Source organism: Petromyzon marinus, chromosome 15 (genome assembly GCF_048934315.1).
Source record: "Petromyzon marinus isolate PM22_M1 ecotype Great Lakes invasive population chromosome 15, UKy_Petmar_22M1.pri1.0, whole genome shotgun sequence".
Classification (NCBI taxonomy): domain Eukaryota; kingdom Metazoa; phylum Chordata; class Hyperoartia; order Petromyzontiformes; family Petromyzontidae; genus Petromyzon; species Petromyzon marinus.
Genome location: NC_133681.1, coordinates 783897 through 808784, shown reverse-complemented (window position 1 = coordinate 808784; position 24888 = coordinate 783897). Strand labels below are relative to the sequence as shown.

The 24888-nt window shown below is 56.4% G+C and overlaps 1 protein-coding gene across 7 annotated transcripts in view; it reads left to right on the top strand.

The window, feature by feature from the left end:
- LOC116942550 (receptor-type tyrosine-protein phosphatase kappa-like) overlaps positions 1-24888 on the top strand; it is a 180280-nt gene that overhangs the window by 125525 nt on the left and 29867 nt on the right. For 3 of the 7 annotated variants that reach the window (XM_076067180.1, XM_076067178.1, XM_076067177.1), the window contains 5 exons: positions 1046-1184; positions 3097-3126; positions 12880-13070; positions 17784-17861; positions 22581-22921. In XM_076067180.1, the coding sequence (XP_075923295.1) occupies positions 1046-1184; positions 3097-3126; positions 12880-13070; positions 17784-17861; positions 22581-22921 (779 nt within the window). The remainder of the gene's footprint in view (positions 1-1045; positions 1185-3096; positions 3127-12879; positions 13071-17783; positions 17862-22580; positions 22922-24888) is intronic. The other 4 variants (XM_076067179.1, XM_032954594.2, XM_076067182.1 and 1 more) reach the window with 2 other exon arrangements.

Sequence of the window (24888 nt, the reverse complement as noted above, 5' to 3'; positions counted from 1 at the left end):
CCCCATGTTTAATAAGGCCACACGGAGGTAGTTTACTCCTAACCAGGGAATTATTCATAAACCCGTGGTACACACAGCAACACTGCTGTGTGGACCACGCGTTTAGGAATGATCTCCCGGTGTTGCCTGGTCCCCAGCTCCCAGCACCAGGAAACACCGGGAGATGTGGCGTGGCCATTCGAGGCTCTGTACACAGAGGTCGTTGTGGCGAGCGGGCGGGCGGGCGGGCGGGCGGGCAGGTGGGTGAGTGGGTGAGGTCAGTGGGTGAGTGGGTGAGGTCAGTGGGTGAGTGGGTGAGGTCAGTGGGTGAGTGTGCAGTCGTGGCGGTGGAATCTTGGCATTCCGCCGAGTGACCGGTATTCATCTGTTACGGCAGAGATATCGCACGCCCGTTTATGACTCGACAACAAGAGCTGAGCCGTGCTCCCGTCCACGCGCACGTGTGCGTGTGTGCGTGTGTGCGTGTGTATATTTTTTTGCTAAAGAAGCAAAAATCGATGCCTTGATTTAGGCGTCACGGTGGTGGGTAGAGCCAGCACGCCGCGGTCTCGTTAGGGGCTTCTCTGGCGGCGTGCATGTGACTATGAGGGTGAATGTGTGCGTGTGACTATGAGGGTGAATGTGTGCGTGTGAATATGAGGGTGAATGTGTGCGTGCGTGTGAATATGAGGGTGAATGTGTGCGTGTATGCGTGTGCGGTTGAGAGGCAAGGCTATTGCTCCCAAGTTGTATCCATGCCCCAACTCTCGTGCTCTTGAACATGCGTGGAAAAACAAATGCTGGCTCTATAGACCGAAGCCTGTTGCCATGGTGATCACCTGTGCTGTTTATGATTGGTTATCACAAAACCAATGATAATAAAGACGATGGCAATCATGGTCACAACATTGCCATGGTGGATGCAAAATGACTTTGGCAATGCACCATGACTTTGTCCGTCTCTGTACGTTCATCACGTTGTGTGCACGCCCTGTACGGGATCGTGACCTCCTGACCCCTGACTCCTCCCTGTCCCCTCACTACCCCACCACCCCCGCCCCCACAGTGGCGGCGTTCACCCGCGCCCCCGCGGCGCCGGTCCCAGAGCAGCGGGCGCAGCACACGGTGCGGGTTGCCGGGATCGTGGCCGGGGCGGTGCTCACCGTAGCGCTGCTGCTAGTGCTGGTGCTCTTCCTCAAGCGCAGGTGCGGTGACGGTGCCACCACAACGTGGTCACACCCCGCGATGCCACACACACACACGCGCGCTGTGGCACATCACGATCACCCACAGATCGCGTAACACCACGACACACTCCACCCTCAGATCGCGCACACCGCATTCACACATGCCAAACGCACCGTACTACTGCGACCGCACGCAGCGATCTTGCTCACGCCAACACCGCGCTCGGCGCATTCGGCCAACGCACCACGGCACTCACCACATCGCTCACCACACGGCACTCATGGAGCATCTCCCGTCGGTAACCGCGGGGGCAGGCTTATCACGAGGGGCACGCAAACGCACGTGGCGACACAGCCCTAGATAGCTCGCCACACGTCGCCACGGACACACACACTCATACACACATGCACACACGCATGCATCAATATGCATGCATTTAAATGTGCGCGTTCGGCTCACCGGCACAAAGGTGGTTAGCATTTCCTTCATTTAAACCGTGTTTACTTTTAATTTATGGAGCCGCCGCGGCCTTAAGTGGCGTTTGACAGCACCAGCACCGACGGCCCAAGCGCGGTGGCTCCGTGGCGCTAGCACCACGCGGGCGCCGTGGTAAAGGTTAAACCGCAGAGCGCCGGCGTGAAGGACATGTGCATGTTTGTGTGCGTGCGTGCGTATGATCTCCATGAGTTGATGCTTTCCTATAATACATCCTCACCCTCCATCCTCCTCCTCCATCCATCTTCATCCTCCACTATCGCCCTCCATCCTCCGCCATCACCATCCATCCTACTCCATCAAAACTAATTTTTTTAGAACGTCTTTTGGTGTTCTTCCCCGCACCTCCAATTAGCACGATTGGCTACGTACGGTGCAAAAGAAGTTCAGCACATATACGTATATTGCCCTCCATCTGCCTGCACCAGCATCCATCTTTCCCCATCGCCCCCCCCCCCACCGCTTGATCATCTCATGGGCTCGTGCCATCCTCTCTACAATGGTGGTCGTAGGTCAAAGTGCGTGGGTTCAAGTGGGTCCCGAGTAGCCCACAGACGGATCAGGGGCCATTTTCGTGGAGTTGTTCCTCTCTTGGGTAGTGAAGGCCCCCACGTGGAGTTGGGGCAGAGGGGCCCAGCAGTGGAACTCCTGATAGCCTGTACTCTTCTGTGAATCATACCGTCTTCCTTCCGGATAGCCGTGCGCTGTAAGAATGGCGCAAGTACCAGATGTAGTCATCCTTGGTTGATAGGCATGAGGACGCAGTGCAGCAGAGGGCCGTATTTGTGGTTCAGGTCACAGTTGCAGAGCTTCGTCCGACCCTCGGCCACTGATGATGAATCCAAGTCTTGGAGAACCAGAGTGAGGTCTCGTAGGTTACCCGACCTGAACACGGTTGAGACGGTGCAACGTGGATTGGACCGCTGGTTTCAGGAAGGGCGCTGCTTGTTATCTTTGTAGTAACGTGTTTTTAAAATAGAAATTTAGCGCAAGGCTTATCTCACTGTTTCACCACATCGTTCACGCTATGAGCGGACGCCCCACTAAGCAAGTAGCCATCATCGCGAGGCGCTGCGTGCGACATGCGCCCAATGTTAACAGCGCGACGCCACCACCGCTGTGCGGTTCCGCGACGCTGCTCCATGGCTCGGCTGTCTCTCCTGGCCCCCCTCCGCGCCCCCTCCCCCCCCCCATTTCCTCCATCTCGATAACAATCCAACTCTACAACCGCGCCCTAAAGCATCGCATTTCACTTTCATGTCGGCTAAATAAATTTTATTTTTAAAATTCATAAATTGCCATCGCAGAGGGCTCTAGAGGGATGGAGAGTCGCGATGTGCGTGAGAGTTGTGCCCGTGCCCTGCTCATTCTCTCTGTTTGTTTCGCCCCGTGCGCTCACTCCTCTGCTGCCCCCCACCTCATGTGTCACGCCAGGAGGACCGCGTACTCGTATGCGCATTACCTGTAAGTACCTGCGCCAGTTTACCGCTGCCACCGCCTCCTCACACCATCGCTCCCATCTCTTCACCGCCACCCACACCGCATCCCAGCGTCTCCGTGCACCCACCCGCCCACCCGCCCACCCGCCCATCCGCCCGCCCGCCTGCTAGCACGCCCGCCCATCCATCCACTTGCTTGCTCACTGGCTCCCACACGAGCACGGCATGCATTTGTACGACTGCTCGTATTTGGCCAGATCCATGCCAGATCCCACAACCGAACTCAAACGGAACTTAACCACGGTGAACCGCACCGAATTGGGCTGCGCCGGTCCCATCCTGTGCCGTGCTGCGCCCCCCTCCAACCCACTCTCCCATCCCTCACACCCCCCACTCCCGTAGCCCCATCCCAGCACAATGTCTCGTGTCGCTACTGCCAGGTGAGGTTACTGCAGGCTACGGAGCCAGATTGAGCTGTTGATGAAAAGGCGGAAACGCATACCCCCCAAAGATACCGTGGAGATGAGGAACTCTCGGCAACACCGTCATGGGGCCCGGCAGCTTGGTTTGTTTTCCGCTGCCGTTGGCTTTTGTGGTTGTTCCGCACGTTTCCCCGTTGCACCGTCGGCACCCTCGCAGGGCAGCGCCATCATCGCCCTGAACTAGAGAATGGCCCACAGAAGCAGATGCCGTCGAACTAGTTCTAGGTGAACACGGGGCTGAGACGCTCGCCTCGTCGTACGGTGCAGTGCTCGCACCGGCTCGGCGTGGGGGTCAGGTGAGGGGTGAGGTACGTTACGGGGCACGCGTCTCGCTTCTGCCTTGACCTCGTGACCTCTATACTAGTCGCTGGGTCAGCTCATCCCCTACGCGAGTCTCCTGAGTCCTCGGCTTCGTCTTGAGATGAACCACTCTGCCGGAGCGAGGCAGGCGACGACGGCACCGAGCAGCCCCCGGCTGGCACTGTGCCAGCGCCATTTCCAGGAGTCGTGGAAATGGGGTGGCACTTCACTCTCTCACTCGCTCACTCCCTCGCTCGCTCTCTTGCTCGCTCGCTCACTCACTCATTCACCTGCCATGCCCCTTTCTCTCATGTCATTCCATTCCCGTCACGGTGTTTGTTTGAGATGAACCTCGCAGCCCAAGAACGACTCTCTCACTCTCCTCCCACCCCGACTCCTCCACCCAACACCCCCCCCCCCCCCACCGCTCACCGGGCTTATTGAGGGTGGATTGGGGCGACGGTGGCGCCTCCTGGGAAACTCGGGCTAATCCGCCACAGCCCGTTATCTTTCTCCACGGCGCGAGAGGTCGGTGCCAACCCTCGCCGCCACGAACCTGCAGCAATCGCGGGGGGAGCCGGGGGGGCTCTCCAACGAAGCCACCCATCGCCGCTAATCACACAAAAGATCAAACAGCACAAGAGGTGGCCCAGCGGCCGAGCGGCCGAGCGGCCGAGCGGGCGGCTCCCAATCATCAAGTCGTGAGTTCAACTCCTGGTTGGGGGTTGACCCGGCCCATCACCCATCCAGGGTCGAGAAAATGATTACCACTTTGTGGGGAGGTCAACAGTGGTTGCACTATAGAAAGACCTTCCCCTGCCAACGATACGGGGAATTTCCAGGAGACTAGCACTAGCTCGGTGCTCACTGGAGCAGCAGAAGCTCACTTTGACCTTTGACGAGACAAGGAAGAGCGACGCCGAGGTGAGTGGAATGGGGGTTTCGAGCAGTGGGATCAGGCGAGTGCAGAGGAGCGCCTGGTTGTAAGCCAGGGGCGCAGAGAGGGGGGACGGGGAGGAGAGGGAGTGACGGGTGGCAGCTACCTAGCAGCAGCGGGGTGAGAGGGGTTGCGAGGGTCACACCGACCCCAACCGCAAACTACCCGGTGGGGAGCGGCAGTGGCGGTGGTAACGAAGCCGCCGCCCGCCGCTCCCCCGTCGCGCACGGCGCGTGCTCTCCTAGCGCTCCGGTTTACTGCAATATGTGTAATACAAGCATTACTTGGCTTGAAACATCTTCATGTATAGAGGACGGCCAAGCTTGAGCAATTGTTGGTAGCACCAGCTCGTCACCACTGCGCGGCTACTGCTGCCGCCGCCTTCCTCACTTGTCTGTGGTTCCTCCTCCTGGCGGCCCGTCTGAGCCGTCTCCTCTCTCCGCGAGCGAGCGACTCCTGTGTGGCTCCCCGGCACAAGTCTAATTTATCTTCATTATTATTCAGCCGGTGTTCAGCCCCTCCATCGTTTCAAGTTGCATCGCAAAACCTGCTTTGAGAATTCTGCGAAGCGGCGCGAGTACTGCGCGCCCCACAAGTCAACGGATTTTTTTCGCAAAGCCGGGGACCGTGTTTATCGACTCTCTCGCCAGTGAAACAGCGTTTGCTGAGAGTGCCCCGAGGCGCCGTGTTTATTTGGGGAGCCCACCGGTGCGGAGAAGCACGGTGTGACATTTGTCCGCTCAGCCTGGCAGCTGGAGCCCCAGAGCCCCGGCACATGCACAGACACCGCGCGTGGCACGCACGCCGCACGGGGAGAGAGATGGGTGAGGGGGGTGGGGAGAGCGAGGGGGGGGAGAGGGATGTGTGAGCAATGGCGAGGGCACACTCCTCCCCAGTGGTCTTTGTTCTCTGCTTGCTGACGTTGTCAGGTTTCCTCAAAGAGGCCCACCTTTAATGATATCTCTTATTCAACCTGCTAAATAAAATATTAAATAAACGGTACAAAAAATACATTTAGGACGATAACTAATTGAAGCGGTGCTTTTTTTCATTAAAATTCCACTCCAGGGCTTCATTTCCACATCGCCGGCCAAAGGAAGGGCCCGAGTCGCGCCTCGCTCGTTTGGGAGCTTTCCTCTTTTATTTACCTTCAAACGAGAAGAAAAAAAAATAATAACGGAACGTTTCCAAGCAGGGCCGTCTTCAAAACGACTTAAACGCCGCCGTCAAACCCGGTGTCGCTGACCGATTGCCTGCCGCGCTCCCCGCGCCACAGTCCACGCGTCGCGCTCACAATTTCATTAGGGTGCGTTTTTACCACGTGGAAGCCGTCTCTTTAGATCAGACCTTCCTGAAACCTCGGGGTGGGGGGTGAGGGAGGCGGGGGGTTGCGGTAATGAAAGCTGCCGAGTTGCGCACGACAATGCGTCGAACCTCCTCGTTTGCCGTGGAGCGAGTTGCGTTCGTGCACCCGCCTGGCCCCCCCCCCGCCACCCGACGTTTCCCTGGACCGCCTGGGAACAGCATCTGAAGGAAGTGAACTCGCTTCTCTCGGTGTGTGTAACCGAATTCGGTTTACCGAAGAAGCTCCCTGCACGTGGAACGAAACGTCATGCAGAGCGACACACGTCGCCACCAGTGAATGTATTGGAGAGCTGCGTGTGAAGGCCACGTGTTGAGCTGCGTAGCGTTATCGTCCATCATCATCAGGAGGCTACCGACAACAACCGGGAGGTTTAACGTCCCGGGAGGACGGCAGCCGCAGCTTCCTGCTCCCCAGGAGGGTGACCCTGAGAGCACCAGGATGGGTGGCAACGCTACGTGGACCATGCGCCCAGGGGTGCCTCCCGGTCATCACAAGTCTTGGGATGATCTGAAGAAATAAAAATCGTTTCGGGTTGATCCAAAAACTTGACGTGACCAGCGATGAGGTCACTTATGCGATGTAAAATCCTTGCTATTACCGACAGTCTAATTAATTTTAAAAAATTATGATTCTGAAAATGAAAGACCCAGCAAAATGTATACAATTTGTGTTTCGCTGAAGATCACACTCGGCATCACCATGTGCGTGTTCACCCACGTGACAACTTGACTAGATTGGCTCTGTCTAGAATAGATTGGCTCTGTCAGGTGGTGGAGGGTTATGAATATTACATTTATACCTACAATGATCGCAAACAAAAGAAACAAACTTTGAATCACGTTGGTCGTGAAAGCCAGCGTATAGAATGAACCTGGAGCCACGTTCACTGTCGTCACCAGCCGACCACAGCCGCATGCAATGCGGAGAAGAGCGGTCCGGAAATCCGAGCCCAGATTCACAATCATAAAAAAACAATCCTAAAACATTAAAAACGAAACGTCTGAACTCATGCAAGGTCCGGCTGGTGCCCCGCTGGCGGGGCCGTGGTCGATATTGGCCACTCCACCGCTCGCGGTTCTCACGATGCCCTCACCGATCAAGCGCCCAGCGCTCACACAGACCCAGAGAGAAGAGCCGCTCGGGGTCAACTCTTTGTGCTCCCATCCTCTCCCTGTGCATTATCTCACTCCGTCTCTCTCCGTCTCAACCTCCATCTCTCTCTCTCCTCCTCAACCTCCATCTTTCTCTCTCTCCATGATCCATCTCTCTCCATCGCTTTCTATCCGTCTCAACCTCCATCTCTCTCTCCCCGTCTCTCTCCCTCTCCGCACGAGAGCCTTGTGTCCTCTGATCGTAACTCGCCATGCTCTCTATGTAAATGTAGTAATTACCTGGCAGTACAATGTAATTACATGTGCAGGAGCGCTTGCACATACACGGACACGCAGATACACAGCACACGCGTGGCGCAAGAGACAGACCAGACCGCCGTAACAGGATGGCATGTCAGTTAGTGTTTATCCAGCAGTAGAGAGAGCTTGGCTCATCGTGACGATTGGTGTGCGCATGACTTGCAGCGATCCTTGCTGCACCGCTGTCCCGGCGAACTGCGTGACCCATTCTTGATCTGCACCGCCGCCTCTTCCCTTGCCCTCTTCTTTCTATCTCGTAAACATCGTCCGTCTCACTCCGTCTTCTGTCTCCTACGTGGACCAATTCGCCTGGCCTCTTGCGCACGGGCTGATTTCGCTGCTCCATCTCCGCGGAGAGGGCCGCTTAGGGCGCGTTAGGGAATGGACGTGGATCTCCGTTTGTATCGAGGGGACTGACGGTGGAATTTGAAACCCAGCGGGTTTGACCTCGGCCCTCCTGGACAAGCCTGCGAATTGGAGCGATTTTTGTTTGTTTGTGTATCTTACTACTGTTTGTGTATCTGTAGATTCCACGATTTGTTTGTGACCGCGTCCGGCGTGACCATCGTTCTGCACCTGCCAGTGCAGCTGCACGCGTGGGTTTAACAGCTGGGCTGTAGCCAGGCAGCGAGGCGATGGCAGTCCAGCAATGGATTGTAAATCTATCCGTGCGGAAGCATCGAGTGTGTCGACCTTTGCGGTATGCGTGCTGGGTTTTCTCCTGGTGAGGGGGAAAGGGGCGAGAGGAGTCGCAAAGCCACTCAGGGAGTGCCATGGACACACAGACAAAGATCCCCCGAATAGCCTTAGCAGGCTGTTGGGGCAAGTGCCGCTAGCGAGCACGTATGAAGGCCGGCATGACGCACGAAGGGTCGGTGGTGTGGAAACCATCACGCTCGGCCAGCTTTGTGTCCCTCATTTGAAGCTGGACCTTCTTGGACGTACGCACACACACGTACATACACACGTACCCACACACACGTACCCACACGCACGTACCCACACGCACGTACCCACACACACGTACATACGCACACACGTACGGACGTACACGGACGTACACACACTCGTACGTACACATACAGTCGAACAGTTTATTTAGAACAGTTTACTTAGAATTGCCCTGTGAGCTAAGAACAAAACAAACTGTAAAGTAAAAAAAACCGCAACGTTCGCAACAGGTCGCAATAATAATAATAAAGACGTCCGCGCGCGCCCGTCGCCTTTGGTTGGAGCTGTGCAGAGGATTGTGTTAGAAGAGTCGTTGACTGCGCCTGCCCCCATGTGTTCGTGTATTTGTGTGTTTGTGTATTTGTGTGTTTGTGTATTTGTGTGTTTGTGTAATTTGTGTGTTTGTGTAATTTGTGTGTTTGTGTAATTTGTGTGTTTGTGTAATTTGTGTAATTTGTGTGTTTGTGTGTTTGTGTAATTTGTGTGTTTGTGTAATTTGTGTGTTTGTGTATTTGTGTGTTTGTGTAATTTGTGTGTTTGCGTCAGTTGTGTGTTTGTGTAATATGTGTGTTTGTGTATTTGTGTGTTTGTGTAATTTGTGTGTTTGTGTAATTTGTGTGTTTGTGTGTTTGTGTAATTTGTGTGTTTGTGTGTTTGTGTAATTTGTGTGTTTATGTAATTTGTGTGTTTGTGTAATTTGTGTGTTTGTGTAATTTGTGTGTTCGTGTATTTGTGTGTTTGTGTAATTTGTGTGTTTGTGTAATTTGTGTGTTTGTGTAATTTGTGTGTTTGTGTAATTTGTGTGTTTGTGTATTTGTGTGTTTGTGTATTTGTGTGTTTGTGTAATTTGTGTGTTTGTGTGTTTGTGTAATTTGTATGTTTGTGTAATTTGTGTGTTTGTGTAATTTGTGTGTCCGCCTGGCCTCAAATTCGAACGAGCCCAGCAGTTCCACACTCCGACGCCATTGGCCCGTTTGAAGGAGCAACGGCTTTTGTTGTTGCCATGACAACGGCATTCCTCGGGCTGGCGGCCCCCCCTCCCCCCCGCGGGTGGTTAGGGGAGCCGTAGGGGCGGGGCAATGACGGTGACGCGAGAGAGTGAGCCTCACCATGATTTGAAAACCTTTGCACACTTACACAACAAAGACAAAGATCCCCCGCATCATAGCCTTAACAGACTGCGGGGGGGGGGGGGGGCAAGCGCTGTTAATCAAGCCCCTAGGAAGGCTGGCGCGGCACGCGAGGGAGGGGGTGGGTGGCACAGCATCACGCCCGGCCACCTGTGTCTGATGTAAACGCACTAAAGCAGAAGTACGTACAGACACATTACACACGCACGCGTCCTGCCTGCTCCCGCAGTCCCCACGGCTCCCACAATGCCGAGCGGCGCGATCGTTGCAGATGCATAAACAATCCACTTGTAATTAGCGACTTAATTATTCTCCACAGTGACGCCTAACGACTGTGACTTGCTGGTCTCTGTCATCGCGCCCGGACCCATTGATAACAGACCGGGGCACTGCCTAAACACCCGGGGCAGTTTGGCACCGTTGCTTTGAAGCGAGCGTGGCTCTGCTGATGAGGCGTAGAGCGTCAAAACCGCTACAGAGTTTTTCTAAAATTTCAACCGTGCTACAGATACGACGCACTCACGATGCCCTGACCCCAGAGTGAGACCCTCACGGTACCCTGAACCCAGAGTGAGACCCTCACGGTACCCTGAACCCAGAGTGAGACCCTCACGGTACCCTGAGCCCAGAGTGAGACCCTCACGGTGCCCTGAGCCCAGAGTGAGACCCTCACGGTGCCCTGAGCCCAGAGTGAGACACTCACGGTGCCCTGAGCCCAGAGTGAGACCCTCACGGTGCCCTGAGCCCTGAGTGAGACCCTCACGGTGCCCTGAGCCCAGAGTGAGACACTCACGGTGCCCTGAGCCCAGAGTGAGACCCTCACGGTACCCTGACCCCAGAGTGACCCTCACGGTGCCCTGAGCCCAGAGTGAGACCCTCACGGTACCCTGACCCCAGAGTGAAACCCTCACAGTGCCCTGAGCCCAGAGTGAGACACTCACGGTACCCTGACCCCAGAGTGAGACCCTCACGGTGCCCTGAGCCCTGAGCCCAGAGTGAGACCCTCACGGTACCCTGACCCCAGAGTGAGACCCTCACGGTGCCCTGAGCCCAGAGTGAGACCCTCACGGTACCCTGAGCCCAGAGTGAGACCCTCACGGTGCCCTGAGCCCAGAGTGAGACCCTCACAGTATCCTGAGCCCAGAGTGAGACACTCACGGTGCCCTAAGCCCAGAGTGAGACCCTCACGGTACCCTGACCCCAGAGTGAGACACTCACGGTGCCCTGAGCCCAGAGTGAGACACTCACGGTGCCCTGAGCCCAGAGTGAGACACTCACGGTGCCCTGAGCCCAGAGTGAGACACTCACGGTACCAAGAGCCCAGAGTGAGACACTCACGGTGCCCTGAGCCCTGAGCCCAGAGTCAGACCCTCACGGTGCCCTGAGCCCTGAGCCCAGAGTAAGACACTAACGGTGCCCTGAGCCCTGAGTGAGACCCTCACGGTGCCCTGAGCCCTGAGTGAGACCCTCACGGTGCCCTGAGCCCAGAGTGAGACCCTCACGGTGCCCTGAGCCCAGAGTGAGACCCTCACGGTACCCTGAGCCCTGACCCCAGAGTGAGACCCTCACGGTGCCCTGAGCCCTGAGCCCAGAGTGAGACCCTCACGGTGCCCTGAGCCCTGAGTGAGACACTCACGGTGCCCTGAGCCCTGAGTGAGACCCTCACGGTGCCCTGAGCCCAGAGTCAGACCCTCACGGTGCCCTGAGCCCAGAGTGAGACACTCACGGTGCCCTGAGCCCTGAGCCCTGAGTGAGACACTCACGGTGCCCTGAGCCCAGAGTGAGACACTCACGGTGCCCTGAGCCCAGAGTGAGACACTCACGGTGCCCTGAGCCCTGACCCCAGAGTGAGACCCTCGCGGTACCCTGAGCCCAGAGTGAGACCCTCACGGTGCCCTGAGCCCAGAGTGAGACCCTCACGGTGCCCTGAGCCCTGAGTGAGACCCTCACGGTGCCCTGAGCCCAGAGTGAGACCCTCACGGTGCTCCCGAGGAGTGGCGATTGGTATAAATTAATAAATAACTCTGGTGTATATCATTAGAGTTCCTAACAAGAAAGCGACAGCGAACAATGGGTGCTTGATTATCGACACAGAGCCCCCCAAACGAGCGTGATAGCTCCTGGGCGACCAGGCGGTTAATTTTATCTGAGCGCAAATCCATTCGGAGTCGGATCAGAGCTCTGGGTCTGGGTTTTTTTAACCGCCCCGGCCCATCACTGGGCTCGGTCCACTCTCTCTCCACCACTGCTCGCTTTTAGTGACCTCTGTTGGCCACAGCGAGCATGGGGATATTCCACTTGCAAACTCGGAGAGAGCTCCACTGTTTCAGATCATCAGCACCCCCATTCCCCCCCCCCTCTCTCCTCATCCACCACCTCCTGCTGCTGCTGTCCTACACACGTAGCCCAGAGCCAGCCAGGCTTGGCCAAATCACACAAGAAACAAACTGGGGAGATGCAAATTAACAAACGTGAATTATTGATAAACGCTTGGAATGCACCACCGAGTGATTGACACATTCACTAATAGGCCACTTGTCAGAACAAGTGTGCTGCGGACGTGTGGGCTGTTGAGCGAGCGGGGTGAGCTTGCTGTCTCAGGAGTAGCTCTGTGTTTTCCACTTCTTAGGGCAGTTCTCTAACAACACGAAGGGCCGTGCCACTCTGCGAGAGTCCCGAATGGATCCTCTGTCTCGTGACGACGCAAGGACGATAGCTCGAATGGGATGAATAAATGAACACGCAGGAAATGAGCGTGCTGGCATCAGGAATTCTGGATGGTCAGTGGTAAAAACGTGCATTCAGATTATTTGACTGCTATAAATTTGCACTTGATGAGCCACTTTGTTGAGCTATAATTTGTGGGCAGATCGCTTATGAAAAAGAGCTATATAGCTCTGGGCCTTGCCTAGTAAAATATAAAGTTTAGTTGTCGTTAGTTTAGTACTGGTTAGCGAGCAGCTGAGCTTGCCAGATCACTGGCGAGCATGCAGACTCGCTCCTGAGCATTCTTGCAGACGAGCAATTGAGTGTGCAAGCGAGATAGCGGGTGAGCGAGCAGATGACCTTGCCGCTGGATCGTCGATGAAACGATGCACGTCGATTTTGTTGATGAGCGAGCGAGCGGACGGGCGGCTCCGGAGCACCGTGATGGACGCCGGTGCGGCGCTCGCCGGTGGTCACGTGTGCGGGGTGCGCAGGAAGCTGGCGAAGAAGCGCGGTGGTGGCGGCGGAGGCGGAAGCGGCGGAGGCGGTGGGCGGCGCCAGGAGATGACGCTGATGGTGAACGCGATGGACAAGAGCTACGCGGAGCAGAGCACCATCCTGCCCGAGGAGCCCTTCGCCTTCCTCAACGCGCACGGCACCAGCAGCAATGCCAGCGCCAGCCGCTGTGAGTCCCGCGTGCGTGTGTGCGTGTGTGTTCAGTTCAGTGAACCACGTGCAAAGAAGACCAGAAGCTGCGTGTGGAGTGACATCATGTGGAAGCTACCTGGTCTGTTGCTCCACACGAAGCTTTGTGTCTTCTCTTCCACTGTCATGCCCTCCCTTCTCTACGCTCGCGAAACGTGGACCCCCTCATGGAACATCTTCGCCGGTTAGAACAATTTAGGCTGGCCTGCCTATGATCCATCCTGGGTTTTACCAGGTTGGATTGTGTGAGGAGCTCACAAATCCTTTAAAGATCTGGAAAAAGTCCCATCGGTGAGGTCCTTCGGCAGCCAAGGCTGCGATGACTGGGTCATGTAGCCCGCATGCCCAGCCACCGCATGCCTAAACATATTTTGTTCGACCGGATAGAGGGAGCTAAACAGGTGCAGAACAGGCTCGAGAAGAGATGGAGTGATGTGGTAGAAGAGGATGTGGAGCTGGAATTGCCGATAACTGGTACCAGCGGTGTCAAGATCATCCTTTGTGGAGAAGGCTCGTGAAGGACGCTCCTGCTACTAGGCAGCTGGAGGCAGTCGCCCTCCAGCAACAACAGAGGGCAGAGGAGCGACGCTCACAACAACGGGCGGAGCACCAGGTAGCTAAAACACAGCAAGTTGGCACCGTAGGGTGCACAGGTGGTGCATCAACCAGTATCTCAGTCAGTCAACCTATGACACCTGGGTCTGTCCCATGACCTCCTGCCAGGGGGCGTTCGACACTTCACGTGGCCTTACAGTTTACATAGCCTGGCACAAGCGCCGTGGTGATGTCACCGCCACTTAGTGGCAAATGGCAGTTGTTGTTGTACGTGTGTGTGCGATGGTCACCGACACGCTCTGGCTGATCGCCGTTGACACTGGCACACAGGATGGGGTTCAGTAGTGATCAGTCGAAGTGTGTCGGTGACCTCTTCTGAAATTAGATGTTACCTGCGTACTAAAATCTAGTATTCACAGATGCGCACCAACAGCACTTGCCCCAATAGCCTGTGTAGGTTATACAGGGTAACTTTGTCTTTGTGCATGTTTGTTACTGTGCATATGTGCGTGTGTGCATGCATGTGCGTGCGTGTGTGTCTGTGTGCGCGTGTGCGTGTGTGTGCGTGCGCGTGTGTGTGCGCGTGTGCGGTTTCAGGAAAGGGCGGTCCTGCACAGATGCCATATTTTCTGTCCGTCTGCTACAGCAGAGGTGTAGGGAATTCCAACAAGACCTACATCTCTGCTTTATTGACCTGGTCAAGGCCTATGATACCATCAGTAGGCCTGGGCTCTGGGTCGTTCTTCGTGCTTTTGGAGTACCTGACCCTCTGCTCACGATCATTAAGGACCTTCATGATGGTGAGCGGGCCCGGGTAAAACTACGTGGCCGGGAGTCAGAGCCATTCCCTGTACACCTTGGGGTGCGACAGGGATGTCCTCTGGCTCCCACATTATTTAACATCTATTTTGACCACGTAGTTCGTGAAGCCTTCAATAGCTGTACCGGGGGAATCTCCATATGGTACAGATATAATGGGAGGCTAATCGATGCCCGGGTGCGGTCAAGGGATGGCTCCCTATTGCTCAACCACGTTATGTATGCTGATGACTTGGTAATAGCTGCTCAGTCAAAGGAGGAGTTGGAGACGCTGCTGCTGAGACTGGAGCGTGCCACTAAGAGGTGGGGCCTTACCATCAGCCCCACCAAAACTAAGCACCTGCCTGGGTATTTTGTACCATCGGACACTCCACCCCCACAACTCCCAATCGGTGATGGGGCAGTTGTGGAGAGAGTGGAGAGTTTCCCATACCTGGGCAGTGTGCTTATGACTGGCTCCAATTTAACAGCAGAGGTCTCACTCCGAATCAGTCGAGCGGCAATATCTTTTCATCGGTTGCGTAACGCTGTGTGGAAGCTACCTGGTCTGTCGCTCCGCACTAAGCTTCAGGTCTTCTCGGCCACGGTCATTCCCTCCCTTCTCTACGCTTGCGAAACGTGGACCCCCCTAATGGAACATCTTCGCCGGTTAGAAACATTTAGGCTGGCCTGCCTACGATCCATCCTGGGTTTAACCAGACTGGATTGTGTGAGGAGCTCACAAATCCTTGAAAGATCTGGGCAAGGTCCCATCGGTGAGCTCCTCCGGCAGGCAAGGCTGCGATGGCTGGGTCATGTAGCCTGCATGCCCAGCCACCGCATGCCGAAACAGCTTTTGTTTGGCCGGATTGAGGGGGCTAAGCGGGCGCGGCACGGGCTAGAGAAGAGATGGAGTGATGGGGTACAGGAGGACGTGGAGCTGAGTGGACTTGCCGATGACTGGTACCAGCGGTGTCAAGATCGGCCTCTGTGGAGGAGGCTCGTGAAGGATGCTACTGGGCAGTTGGAGGCAGTCGCCCTCCAACAACAACGGAGGGCGGAGGAGCGACGCTCACAACAGCGAGCGGAGCGCCGGGTGGCTAAAGCACAGCAGGTTGGCACAGTAGGGGGCACAGGTGGTGCATCAACCAGTCATCTCAGTCAGTCGACCCGTGGCACCTGGGTCTGCCCCGTGACCTGCCAGCGGGCGTTCGACACTTCACGTGGCCTCAGGGTGCACATAGCCTGGCACAAGCGTCGTGGTGACGTCACCGCCACTTAGTGGCGAATGGCGGTTGTTCTTGTTGTTGTGTGTATGCGCGTGTGTGAGGGATGGTAGCGTAGTAGTTGGTGCACTGAGCTACGAGCCCAGCGGTCCGAGTTCGATTCTCGCTCACGACCAACATCGGTTATGAATATTTTTACCGTTCCTGGCCATTCTTAAGGTCAACTCAGCCTTAAATGAGTGCCTGGTGCAGTGTGTAAACATTAGCACTGGGAAGACAAAGGTGCACGGACGTGGTACTGACCACACTACCCCATCGTACTCATTAAGAGCACTCATCCCAACAGCTTCTCAAGGCTATTTGAGGGCATCTCTGTGTTTACTTGCGTGCGTGCTTGTGTGTGCATGCGGGGGTGTGTGTGTGTTTTACATCTCCGCCACACATGCCAGTATAATTACCGTTTGGACTCTCGGATGAAAGCAGAGCCAACCTGCACAGGATTTGTGTTGCATCTTAAATGAGCGCTTCGTGCTCGCGTGCTTACATTTGCCTTGCTTATTTAAACACGAGCCTCTCTTGCAAAATTGACTCCCGGTCCCCGTGGGCCTCTCTTCTCAGTCATAAATAAAGGTCGCCAACCCAGCCAGATCCGTCCATGTTGCACCCAGCACACCACATCCACCATGCCGCCTCTCGCTATGGCTGTGCGCACGAGTCGTCACGGCACCGCCTGTTCCAGTCCGCCGGCAATCCGAAAATCATTAAATGAGAAATCAAGCCATGTGCCAACTTAAACTGGTCGCCACTAATTGTTGCTGGAGATGCATACAATCATCACTCTTCCAACACCACTGCCATGGTTACCGTTCCCATGAGCGTCACTTGTTCATTTCAGCACACTGCGGTTAATGACAGGTCACTCACTCACCCACTCACCCACTCACTCGTCTACTCACCACACATCGGGTCACAACAACTCACTCACCTACCACTCACTCAGTCACTCACCCACCACTCACTCATCCACTACTCGCCCACTCACTAACCAATTCACCCGTTCACTCACCGCACTGCCAGTCACCAGACTTCTCGTGCTGCGTCTTGCTGTGCACTGCTCCGCTTTGTGACCCCCCTCCCCTCATCGGCTCTCACCCTAAGCTCTTACAACAATAACCTTTCCCATTTCTAGAACGTGTCAAGCTCTCATCCATTACAACTTCGATAAAAGTGTTGTTTGTTGCTGCCCGCGGACAGTTTTGGGCCCGGGGACTGTGCTTAGCAAGCTTGATATATAAGAAATATGCGTATATGTGTACACACACAAAAGAGTAGCGGTTATCGCACTGCACTATGAATCCAGCAAACTGAGTTCGATTCCCACTCATGGCAAACACCAGTGACGATTATTTTAACCGGTCCTGGGCCTCCCATAGGTCGACTCAGCCTGAAATGAGTACCCAGTGCGGTGTGTAAACATCACCACTGGTGAGACAAAGGCGGCCGGGCGTGATGTTGACCATCCACCACCTCGTGTGCCTTACCGGCCTTCATAGGTGCTCGCTAAAAGCAATTGTCCTAGCCATCTGTTCAGGCTATACGGGATATCTTTGTCTTTTGTACACACACATGTGTGCAGCACATGTAAACACGTGTGTGTATATATATCTCTCTTTCTGTAAGATCCAAATGCGGATTCCGGGTTGGGACGTGTGCTGAGCTGTTCTTCCCTTCAGCTTTGGCCACGCACGACTTTGGCGGGCACCACTGGGACATCCCGGGCTCGAATTTCACGGCGGTGAAAGGTTCTGGATACGCAGCCCAATGTGGACATGCACACTCCCGAGCGGCTACGGAATCCCTCGCGTGCGGTGAAGATGGTGTGCGGTGAAGATCGCACGCGGTGGAGATGGCACGGTCTCTACCGGTGGCGGTGCGGCGAGCGCACGCTTTACATGTTTGTTGGGGCGTGCTCCCCGTTGGCCACGTTAACCTTTCGCGTTTCCCCCCTCGCGTGACGCGTTTAAACCTCTTGCCTGTTCTTCCTCGTGTCCTCCTCGTGTCTTCCTCCTTCTCGCCTGTCTGCCCTCCGACCCCTGTGCTTGCACCGCGGTCAGCCCAAACCCCGTCGCACACCGCGGAGAGCCTCGCCGCCAACCACAGATCCCCCAAACCCTCCTCCTCCTCCTGCCCAGGTAACGAGGTCCCCCCGCTCCTTCAAGCACGATAACAATCAAATTCAACATAGGCACGATTTGTACCGCGCACATATTCGTGGAATCGGACGCGGGGTTCGATCGCGAACTCCAGCGCAGAGAGCCTGGAGTTCAAATCTGGGTGTCGGCCACCTCGGCCACGGCGCTTGAAATCGAGTTCTTGGGTGCAATGCACGCGTGTGCGTTAGCGCATGTGAGCATTGGTGTTCATGTGCGTTAGCGCATGCGTGTGTGTTGGTGTTTACGTGCTTTTGTGCACGCGTGTGTGTTGGTGTTTACGTACGTTAGCGCATGCGTGTGCGTTGGTGTTTACGTGCGTGTGCGTTGGTGTTTACGTGCGTTGGCGCGTGCGTGTGCATTGATGTCTACGTGCGTTAGCGCGTGCATGTGCGTTGGTGTTTACGTGCGTTGGCGCGTGTGTGTGCGTTGGTATTTACGTCCGTTAGCGAGTGTGTGTTCGTTGGTGTTTACATGCGTGTGCGTTGGTGTTTACGTGCATTAGCGCGTGCGTGTGCGTTGGTGTTTACGTGCATTAGCGCGTGCGTTGGTGTTTACGTGCGTTGGCGCGTGCATCTGCGTTGGTGTTTACGTGCGTTAGCGAGTGTGTGTTCGTTGGTGTTTACATGCGTGTGCGTTGGTGTTTACGTGCGTTGGCGCGTGCGTGTGCGTTGGTGTTTACGTGCGTTGGCGCGTGCGTTAACCGCCCACGCCGTCTCCGTGGTGTCGCCTCACCGCCCCTCACGAACGCGTTCGCGTGCCAGACAGAATGCCCAGGTGACATTTCATTATGCTAATGTGCGCGGTTTTGTGTCGCCACATGGGGATTGTTATTTTCTAACCTTTCGCTTATCTGCCCGTGACGCCGTTGCGAGCCGAGGCCGCGTCGCTCCACCGTGATGGGCTTACTCCACGAGTAGGAGGGGGAAGGAGGGACTCCGATGAAGTGAACCCCAGGAGTCGCCCTTTCCTGTAGTTGAACTGGCACCCTCTAGATACCGGCCTCCTGGCGGGAAACTCAACAGCTATTCTGTCCCAACTTGATATTAGAACCGAGTGGCACTTGCTGCAAAATTAAACGGTGATAGTCCTTACTTGCACCAGTCACTGCCATAGGAATATGGAAATTTGACCACTGGTTCAAGCCACCACTGAAAATGGGCAGTGCTCAATGCACAATTAACAATTGGCTGGGTAGTTCAGTGGTGGTTCATAATGGCCGTGTCGAATCACTCAGCCAGCACAGGTGAAATCCTGGGTTAAAATTTAACCGGGTTCCCAAGTGTCGTGCATTGCTGATATCAGCCCAGTCAACAAGGACCGGATTGAACTTAATTCAGCTTCATCTCAGCTCGAAAACAATCGTTTGACTGCCATTTGAGGCGCCCCTCCACATCGGGGCGAGTGAGAGGGTTCAGTGCCACCTGGCGTGGCGTCACCACGCCCGTCCCACCCTCCGTGTCGTTGGGCCTAGACCTGCGGCCCATTCCTGGCTTCACGTTTGTCGCGGGTGGTAAATCTCACAGTGCCCAGGGCCAAACAGGATTCGGCGATCCGCGCGCATCGGCCGCATAGGAAGAGTAGGAAAGGAAGCCCTTGCCCTTAAAGTTAGATATACATGGCATTTGTGCCAGGTTGCAAATATGCACCCCTCTGATACCCGATCAGTGTGGATAAGATTCTCGCGGCGACGGACAAACATCGTGCGTGAGCCGCTGTTTCGAGGTGGTGAGCTTTGTCAGGCCGCGGGCCGCATGAACTTAAAGTCACGGGCCTTACCTGGTCCGTGGGCCGTCTTGTCTCCACCGCTGGCCTAGGCCATGGGTAAGTTTGATTTTGGTTTTGCCACGTGTTCCAGTTTCCCCAGGACCGTTCTGTTGTTGCAGAGGCAGCTGCAGCTGTCCCGGGACGTTTTTTTCTCAGCTACGCAATAACACTGCACCACCCAAGACAACGCATTCACGTGTAGCCCTCCCTTATTAATATATTCTGAGAGTTTCTCTGCATTCCACAGCAAGTTCCATGTTTTGTATCTCAGAGGTGGCCAGCCTGCCGATCCCCACCGGCCTGGCAGGCCCCGGTCAGCGGGCTCTGCTGCGAGTCACAACATTTTTTCTGCGCAGCACCTGCAGCAGCGGTGGCACGTTCACGCAGGCGCCGCGAGAGAGCGGAATTTTAATTAACGGAGCCGGCACTCACGCCGAGCACAATTTAATGACCGTAATTATATAATTATTTGGTTCAATTAAATAACGTTCCCACAGGGAGGTGCGGGCGCGCCGCGCTCGCTCGCTCACTCGTGTGAGCCCTGTCCCACGCACCTCCCTGCTAATGAGCCGAGCGGTGTGTCGGCCACGCCGGGGGGCTTGGGATCGACGAGCCGGAGCCACCTCTGCCGGAAGCCCAAATTCAAATAATGCGGTGAGGACCGGAGGCGGGGCGTCGCAGGAACTGCGGCCCGAGCAGTTTGGACACACGCAATCGTGGGGGGGGGCGGGGGGCAGGGGGGGCGAGAGGGGGGGTCAAGTGACCAATTTTGGTCACTTGCGCTGCTCCATTGCTCTCGCTTTCACAGAACGGCTGCTCGATCGTGCCGACCTGCTCTCGCTCACTCACACCTGCTAACGCCCACTAACGAACGTTCCGGACTTGGGCTGCCTCGACAACAAAAGCCGTCCAGACTCAGAATCTTTATTTAAACTGGAGGAATCTGATGAGCTACGGAGCTCTTAGTCACAGATCAGCAAGGTAAGTCCATGGGTCTCTATTTGAGTCTGAGTGTGCAGACTCCACGTGCAGATGGAGGAGTGAGAGCCCTGAAGACAGGCAGAGATACACAAAGAGACAGAGATGCAGAGAGATGGACAGACATGGGGACAGATGGAGAAACACGGAGCAACAGACACATAGCTAGATGGACAGAAATTACGAACAGGGATGGACACAGAAGGATGAAGAGATTGCCACCGAGAGACAGGGCCAGACGCAGAGCGAGAGAAATGCATAGGGAAAAGAGAGATGCACAGACAGACGGAGTGCCATGGAGAGAGTACAACATCTCGCACACACACACGTGCATGCGAGTCCGGCGCTAACACAGCGCCGTTCGCATGTTAGCGTAATAATCTCTTGCGGCGCCAACACGCACCACTCCACACCGTCCCACCCTAACCGTCGGCACTGGCCCTCGACTCCACGCCAGGCGGAGTGACCTTTCCCAGTGAAATACCAGGCTGACATTCAGAGCGAGAGGGAGGGGGCGTGCCAAACGCAGCACTGCCCACAGCAACCGCTGCCCCCACCTACCCTCCGCACCCTGTACCCCCATTGCCCCCCCCCCTTAACGCCCCCACCACCGATTACCCCCCTCAGAATGATGGGCCAATCGCTCGAGACCGAGCACCTTGGCAAAGCGAACTTGGGTTGAGATGAAACCGCGCGATACTCTCCGTGCCAGCTCCGCGGTGGAACTCTCTGCGGTGAAACCGTTCGCGGTGAGCTGGAACCGCGAGGCTCGTCGCGTGCGATCACGATGAAGCCCGGCAAGGCAGATGGGGGGCCGCGGTGGCAACGGCAGCAAAGGGAGGGAACGCACCCAGAGGTGCGCCATGCGCCACGGAGATGGAGCGATTAAATCGTGTTGTGCCCGGTGGATTGTGCCATCGCATGCGCGTGCGTGAGAGTTGGAGGCAACTTGGGTGCCAGGCCATCACCAAATGGTTGCGAGATCCTGGTCGATGATGACGATGAGGCTGAAGCGTGTCGGTGCGTTGGCGTATGTCTGCGTGCGAGACCCGGGGCTTTCGCGCAGCTCGCTGGCGCTGCCGCTCCATGCTGACGAGGCCTGGCAGCTGAACTTTGCGTGGACGCGAGCGCCTGGCCAGCAGCGTAATGTCACCTCGCCTCTAATTAGCTTTCCGACCACTGCTTGCCAAAGAGCAACAGCAGGAAGTGATTATAATCATTTGATTATTTTAATTTATTATTGTTGCGTGTACCCTTGGGTCCATGGTTGCAGTGAACCGCGGCTCACCAAGCAACTTCACCGCTCGCGCAACCACAACTCGCTTGGTCGCTGTGGCGCTGCGTTGCCCGCCGGTGGGGTGCCGCGTGGCGCAGTTGGCTTCACCGTAAAGCCGCTCCGTAAACCGCGGCCTTTGAGAGTGCCGGTAATGGCCCGGCGCGTCCGTAACCACGGCCGCCAACGGCGCCCCACCGCGGCGCACGACACGGGCGCCACCGTGGAGCACGCCAGAACCGAGTTCCCCATTCAGCGCCGCCTCGCCGCCGCTGTTTTTATGGCACCGGCGTGGGACGTTATCGGCGCCGTGTCTGATTGATGCCGTGGTGGATCGTGGCTTTGGAGCGGCGGTTGGGGTGTTCGTTGTTGCCGAGGCGGGGCGGTGATGGTCTGTGTGTGCCTGGCTTCCAGCCCACGACCCTGTGTTTAATCCAGACTCTGAGTCGGCAGGGTATGGGTGCCAGACAGGGCTTCGTGCCGATAAGCGGGAGACGCTGCGGTAAACACCGGTCCAGTCCGCAGGAATGTGGAATTTCCACCGTTGCCTCAGGGCTGGCAATGAGAAAATCACTGCCCACCGCCGCGCGAACTGGAGGTCACTTCAAGGAACCTCAGAAGTAGTTCTGTAATATCCGCTTCTAAAATCTCTTCGTCCCCCCCCCCCCTCACTTCCCGCACAGACGATGGCTGTGGGGGGGCCCTCGTCGAGGCGAGCGGCTCCCAGGGCCCGTCGGGGCCCGCGCCCCCCTACCCGCACCACGGGCAGCCCCCCGTCCCCCAGCAGCTCCCCCCGCCGGGGGGAGGAGGGGGGCACGTCGCCCGCGCGCCGCACTGCCACGGGACGGGCGGGGGCCAGCGGGGGCCGCGGGCCTCGTGCCCGGCGTGGAGGGGCCCCGAGCGCGTGCCCGAGTCCCCGTACCACACGGGGCAGCTGCACCCGGCCATCAGGGTCAACGACCTCCTGCAGCACATCGAGCAGATGAAGCTGGGCGAGGGCTACGGCTTCAAGGAGGAGTACGAGGTGTGTGGGAGGGGCGCGGGGGCGGGGGGGGGTGCGTGTGCGTGGACCATTGTGTGCATGTGTTTATTAGCTTTTCTGCGCACGCATGTGTGTGTACGCCAGTGTGTGTATGAGAACGTGTATGTGTGTGTATGAGCACGTGTATGTGTGTGTACAAGCACGTGTATGTGTGTGTACAAGCACGTGTATGTGTGTGTACAAGCACGTGTATGTGTGTGTACAAGCACGTGTATGTGTGTGTACAAGCACGTGTATGTGTGTGCACAAGCACGCTTGTGTGTATATGAGCACGCGTGTGTGTACGAGCACGCGTGTGTGTACAAGCACGTGTATGTGTGTGTGTACGAGCACGTGTGTGTGTGTGTACGAGCACATGTGTGTATGTGTACGAGCACGTGTATGTGTGTGTGTACGAGCACGTGTATGTGTGTGTGTACGAGCACGTGTTGTGTGTGTATGAGCACGTGTGTGTGTGTGTACGAGCACGTGTTGTGTGTGTATGAGCACGTGTGTGTCTATATATGAGCACGTTTGTGTATATGAGCACGTGTGTGTGAGCGCGCGTGCGATCCAGCACATGCCTAATTTAGCGCCATCAATGATGCACACCATTTGTGAACTGGCCCGCAACATTGACTCTGCGTGTGTTTGTATTTCTCCTCCATGGCGCTCGGATCCGCTCTTCTCGGCACTGATTAATAATACAGATTTCATCAGCACAGCTCCTCAAACAGCTCCGGCGTGTGAGCCACCCCGAACCCAGTCCTCCCGTATCTTTTCGTCACTTTACCGTCGGAGGCCATGGCATTTGACGGTGCCCGGTGAAAACAGTCGCATCGTTAGCCTCGGTCTGGAACTCCCCCAGCCATCCGCACTGTCGGGTCCCTGCCACCATCCTTTAAAAAAAAACTGAAGTAAATAAGCCAGCACACTGAAGTCTGTGGATCTCTACGAGTCTCTGTGGCCGAGTGCCTCTCAGTATAGTCGCTGTCGAGTGTGCAGGCTGTGCAATTGCACCAAGCCGCGGGTCAGAGGGGGGCCCCCGTTTGATCCCTCGCGCCAGGGCCCACGTGGTGACGCTACCACGCCACCGCTGGCCCTGCCTGCGGTCCGAACGCACCCGCCGTGCCCGCCGTGCCCGCCGTGCGTCCCGAGATGCGCCCGCGTGTCGTTGCGCCCGAATCGTAATTGTTTTCATCCCTCGCCCACGGGCATGGGCACCGGGACAAAACAGCCGCGATGGTTCCGCCGCAAAAATTGCCCCGGAATTTTCTATTTGCCCCGAGCGTCGCACGTCATCGGTGCGTCCCCGCGGAGCATGGGGCGAGAGGGGCGAGAGGGGAAAGGTGGGAGAGGTGGGAGCGAGTTGCCATGCCGCCTGATGGGACACGGCAAAGCCCTCACCCCTGAATCCTCCTCGTCCCCACCGCCACCCCATGATTCCTGGGCCGATGACGCACACCGAAGCAAAAGTGCTTTCCTGCTCACAGCACCGCCGAGCCAGCGGTGGAAATTACGCGTTCCTACATCGGGGCAAGATTCCTCAAAGAATTACCTGTGTTGACATCCCCACAAAGTGGTACTCATTTTATTGATCCGAGGAAGACGATGGGCCAAGTTAACCCCCAACCAGGAGTTGAACGCGTGACCTTCTGACCACGAGCATCTCGCTCTGCCGCTGGGCCACCCGGCCAGATCCACGTCGCAATCCGAGTTTACGTTTCTCACCGAATGCTTTCCGGGCCGCTGGTAGGCGAGAGTAGGCGACACGTGACTTGCAGCCGCAGCCCATAGTGAGAGGTGCACTGGACGTGGTGTGCCGGGGTTGGCGTCCCCCCCTCCCCCCGGGAGGCGTCTCTTCCGCGTGGCTCCGGCTCCTGTCCGGCGATGCCGCCCAAGCGCACTCCGCAGGTTGTTTTTTTGGATTCAGATGAAATGGCGGTCGCTTGTTGCTACTCTCGGGTTTT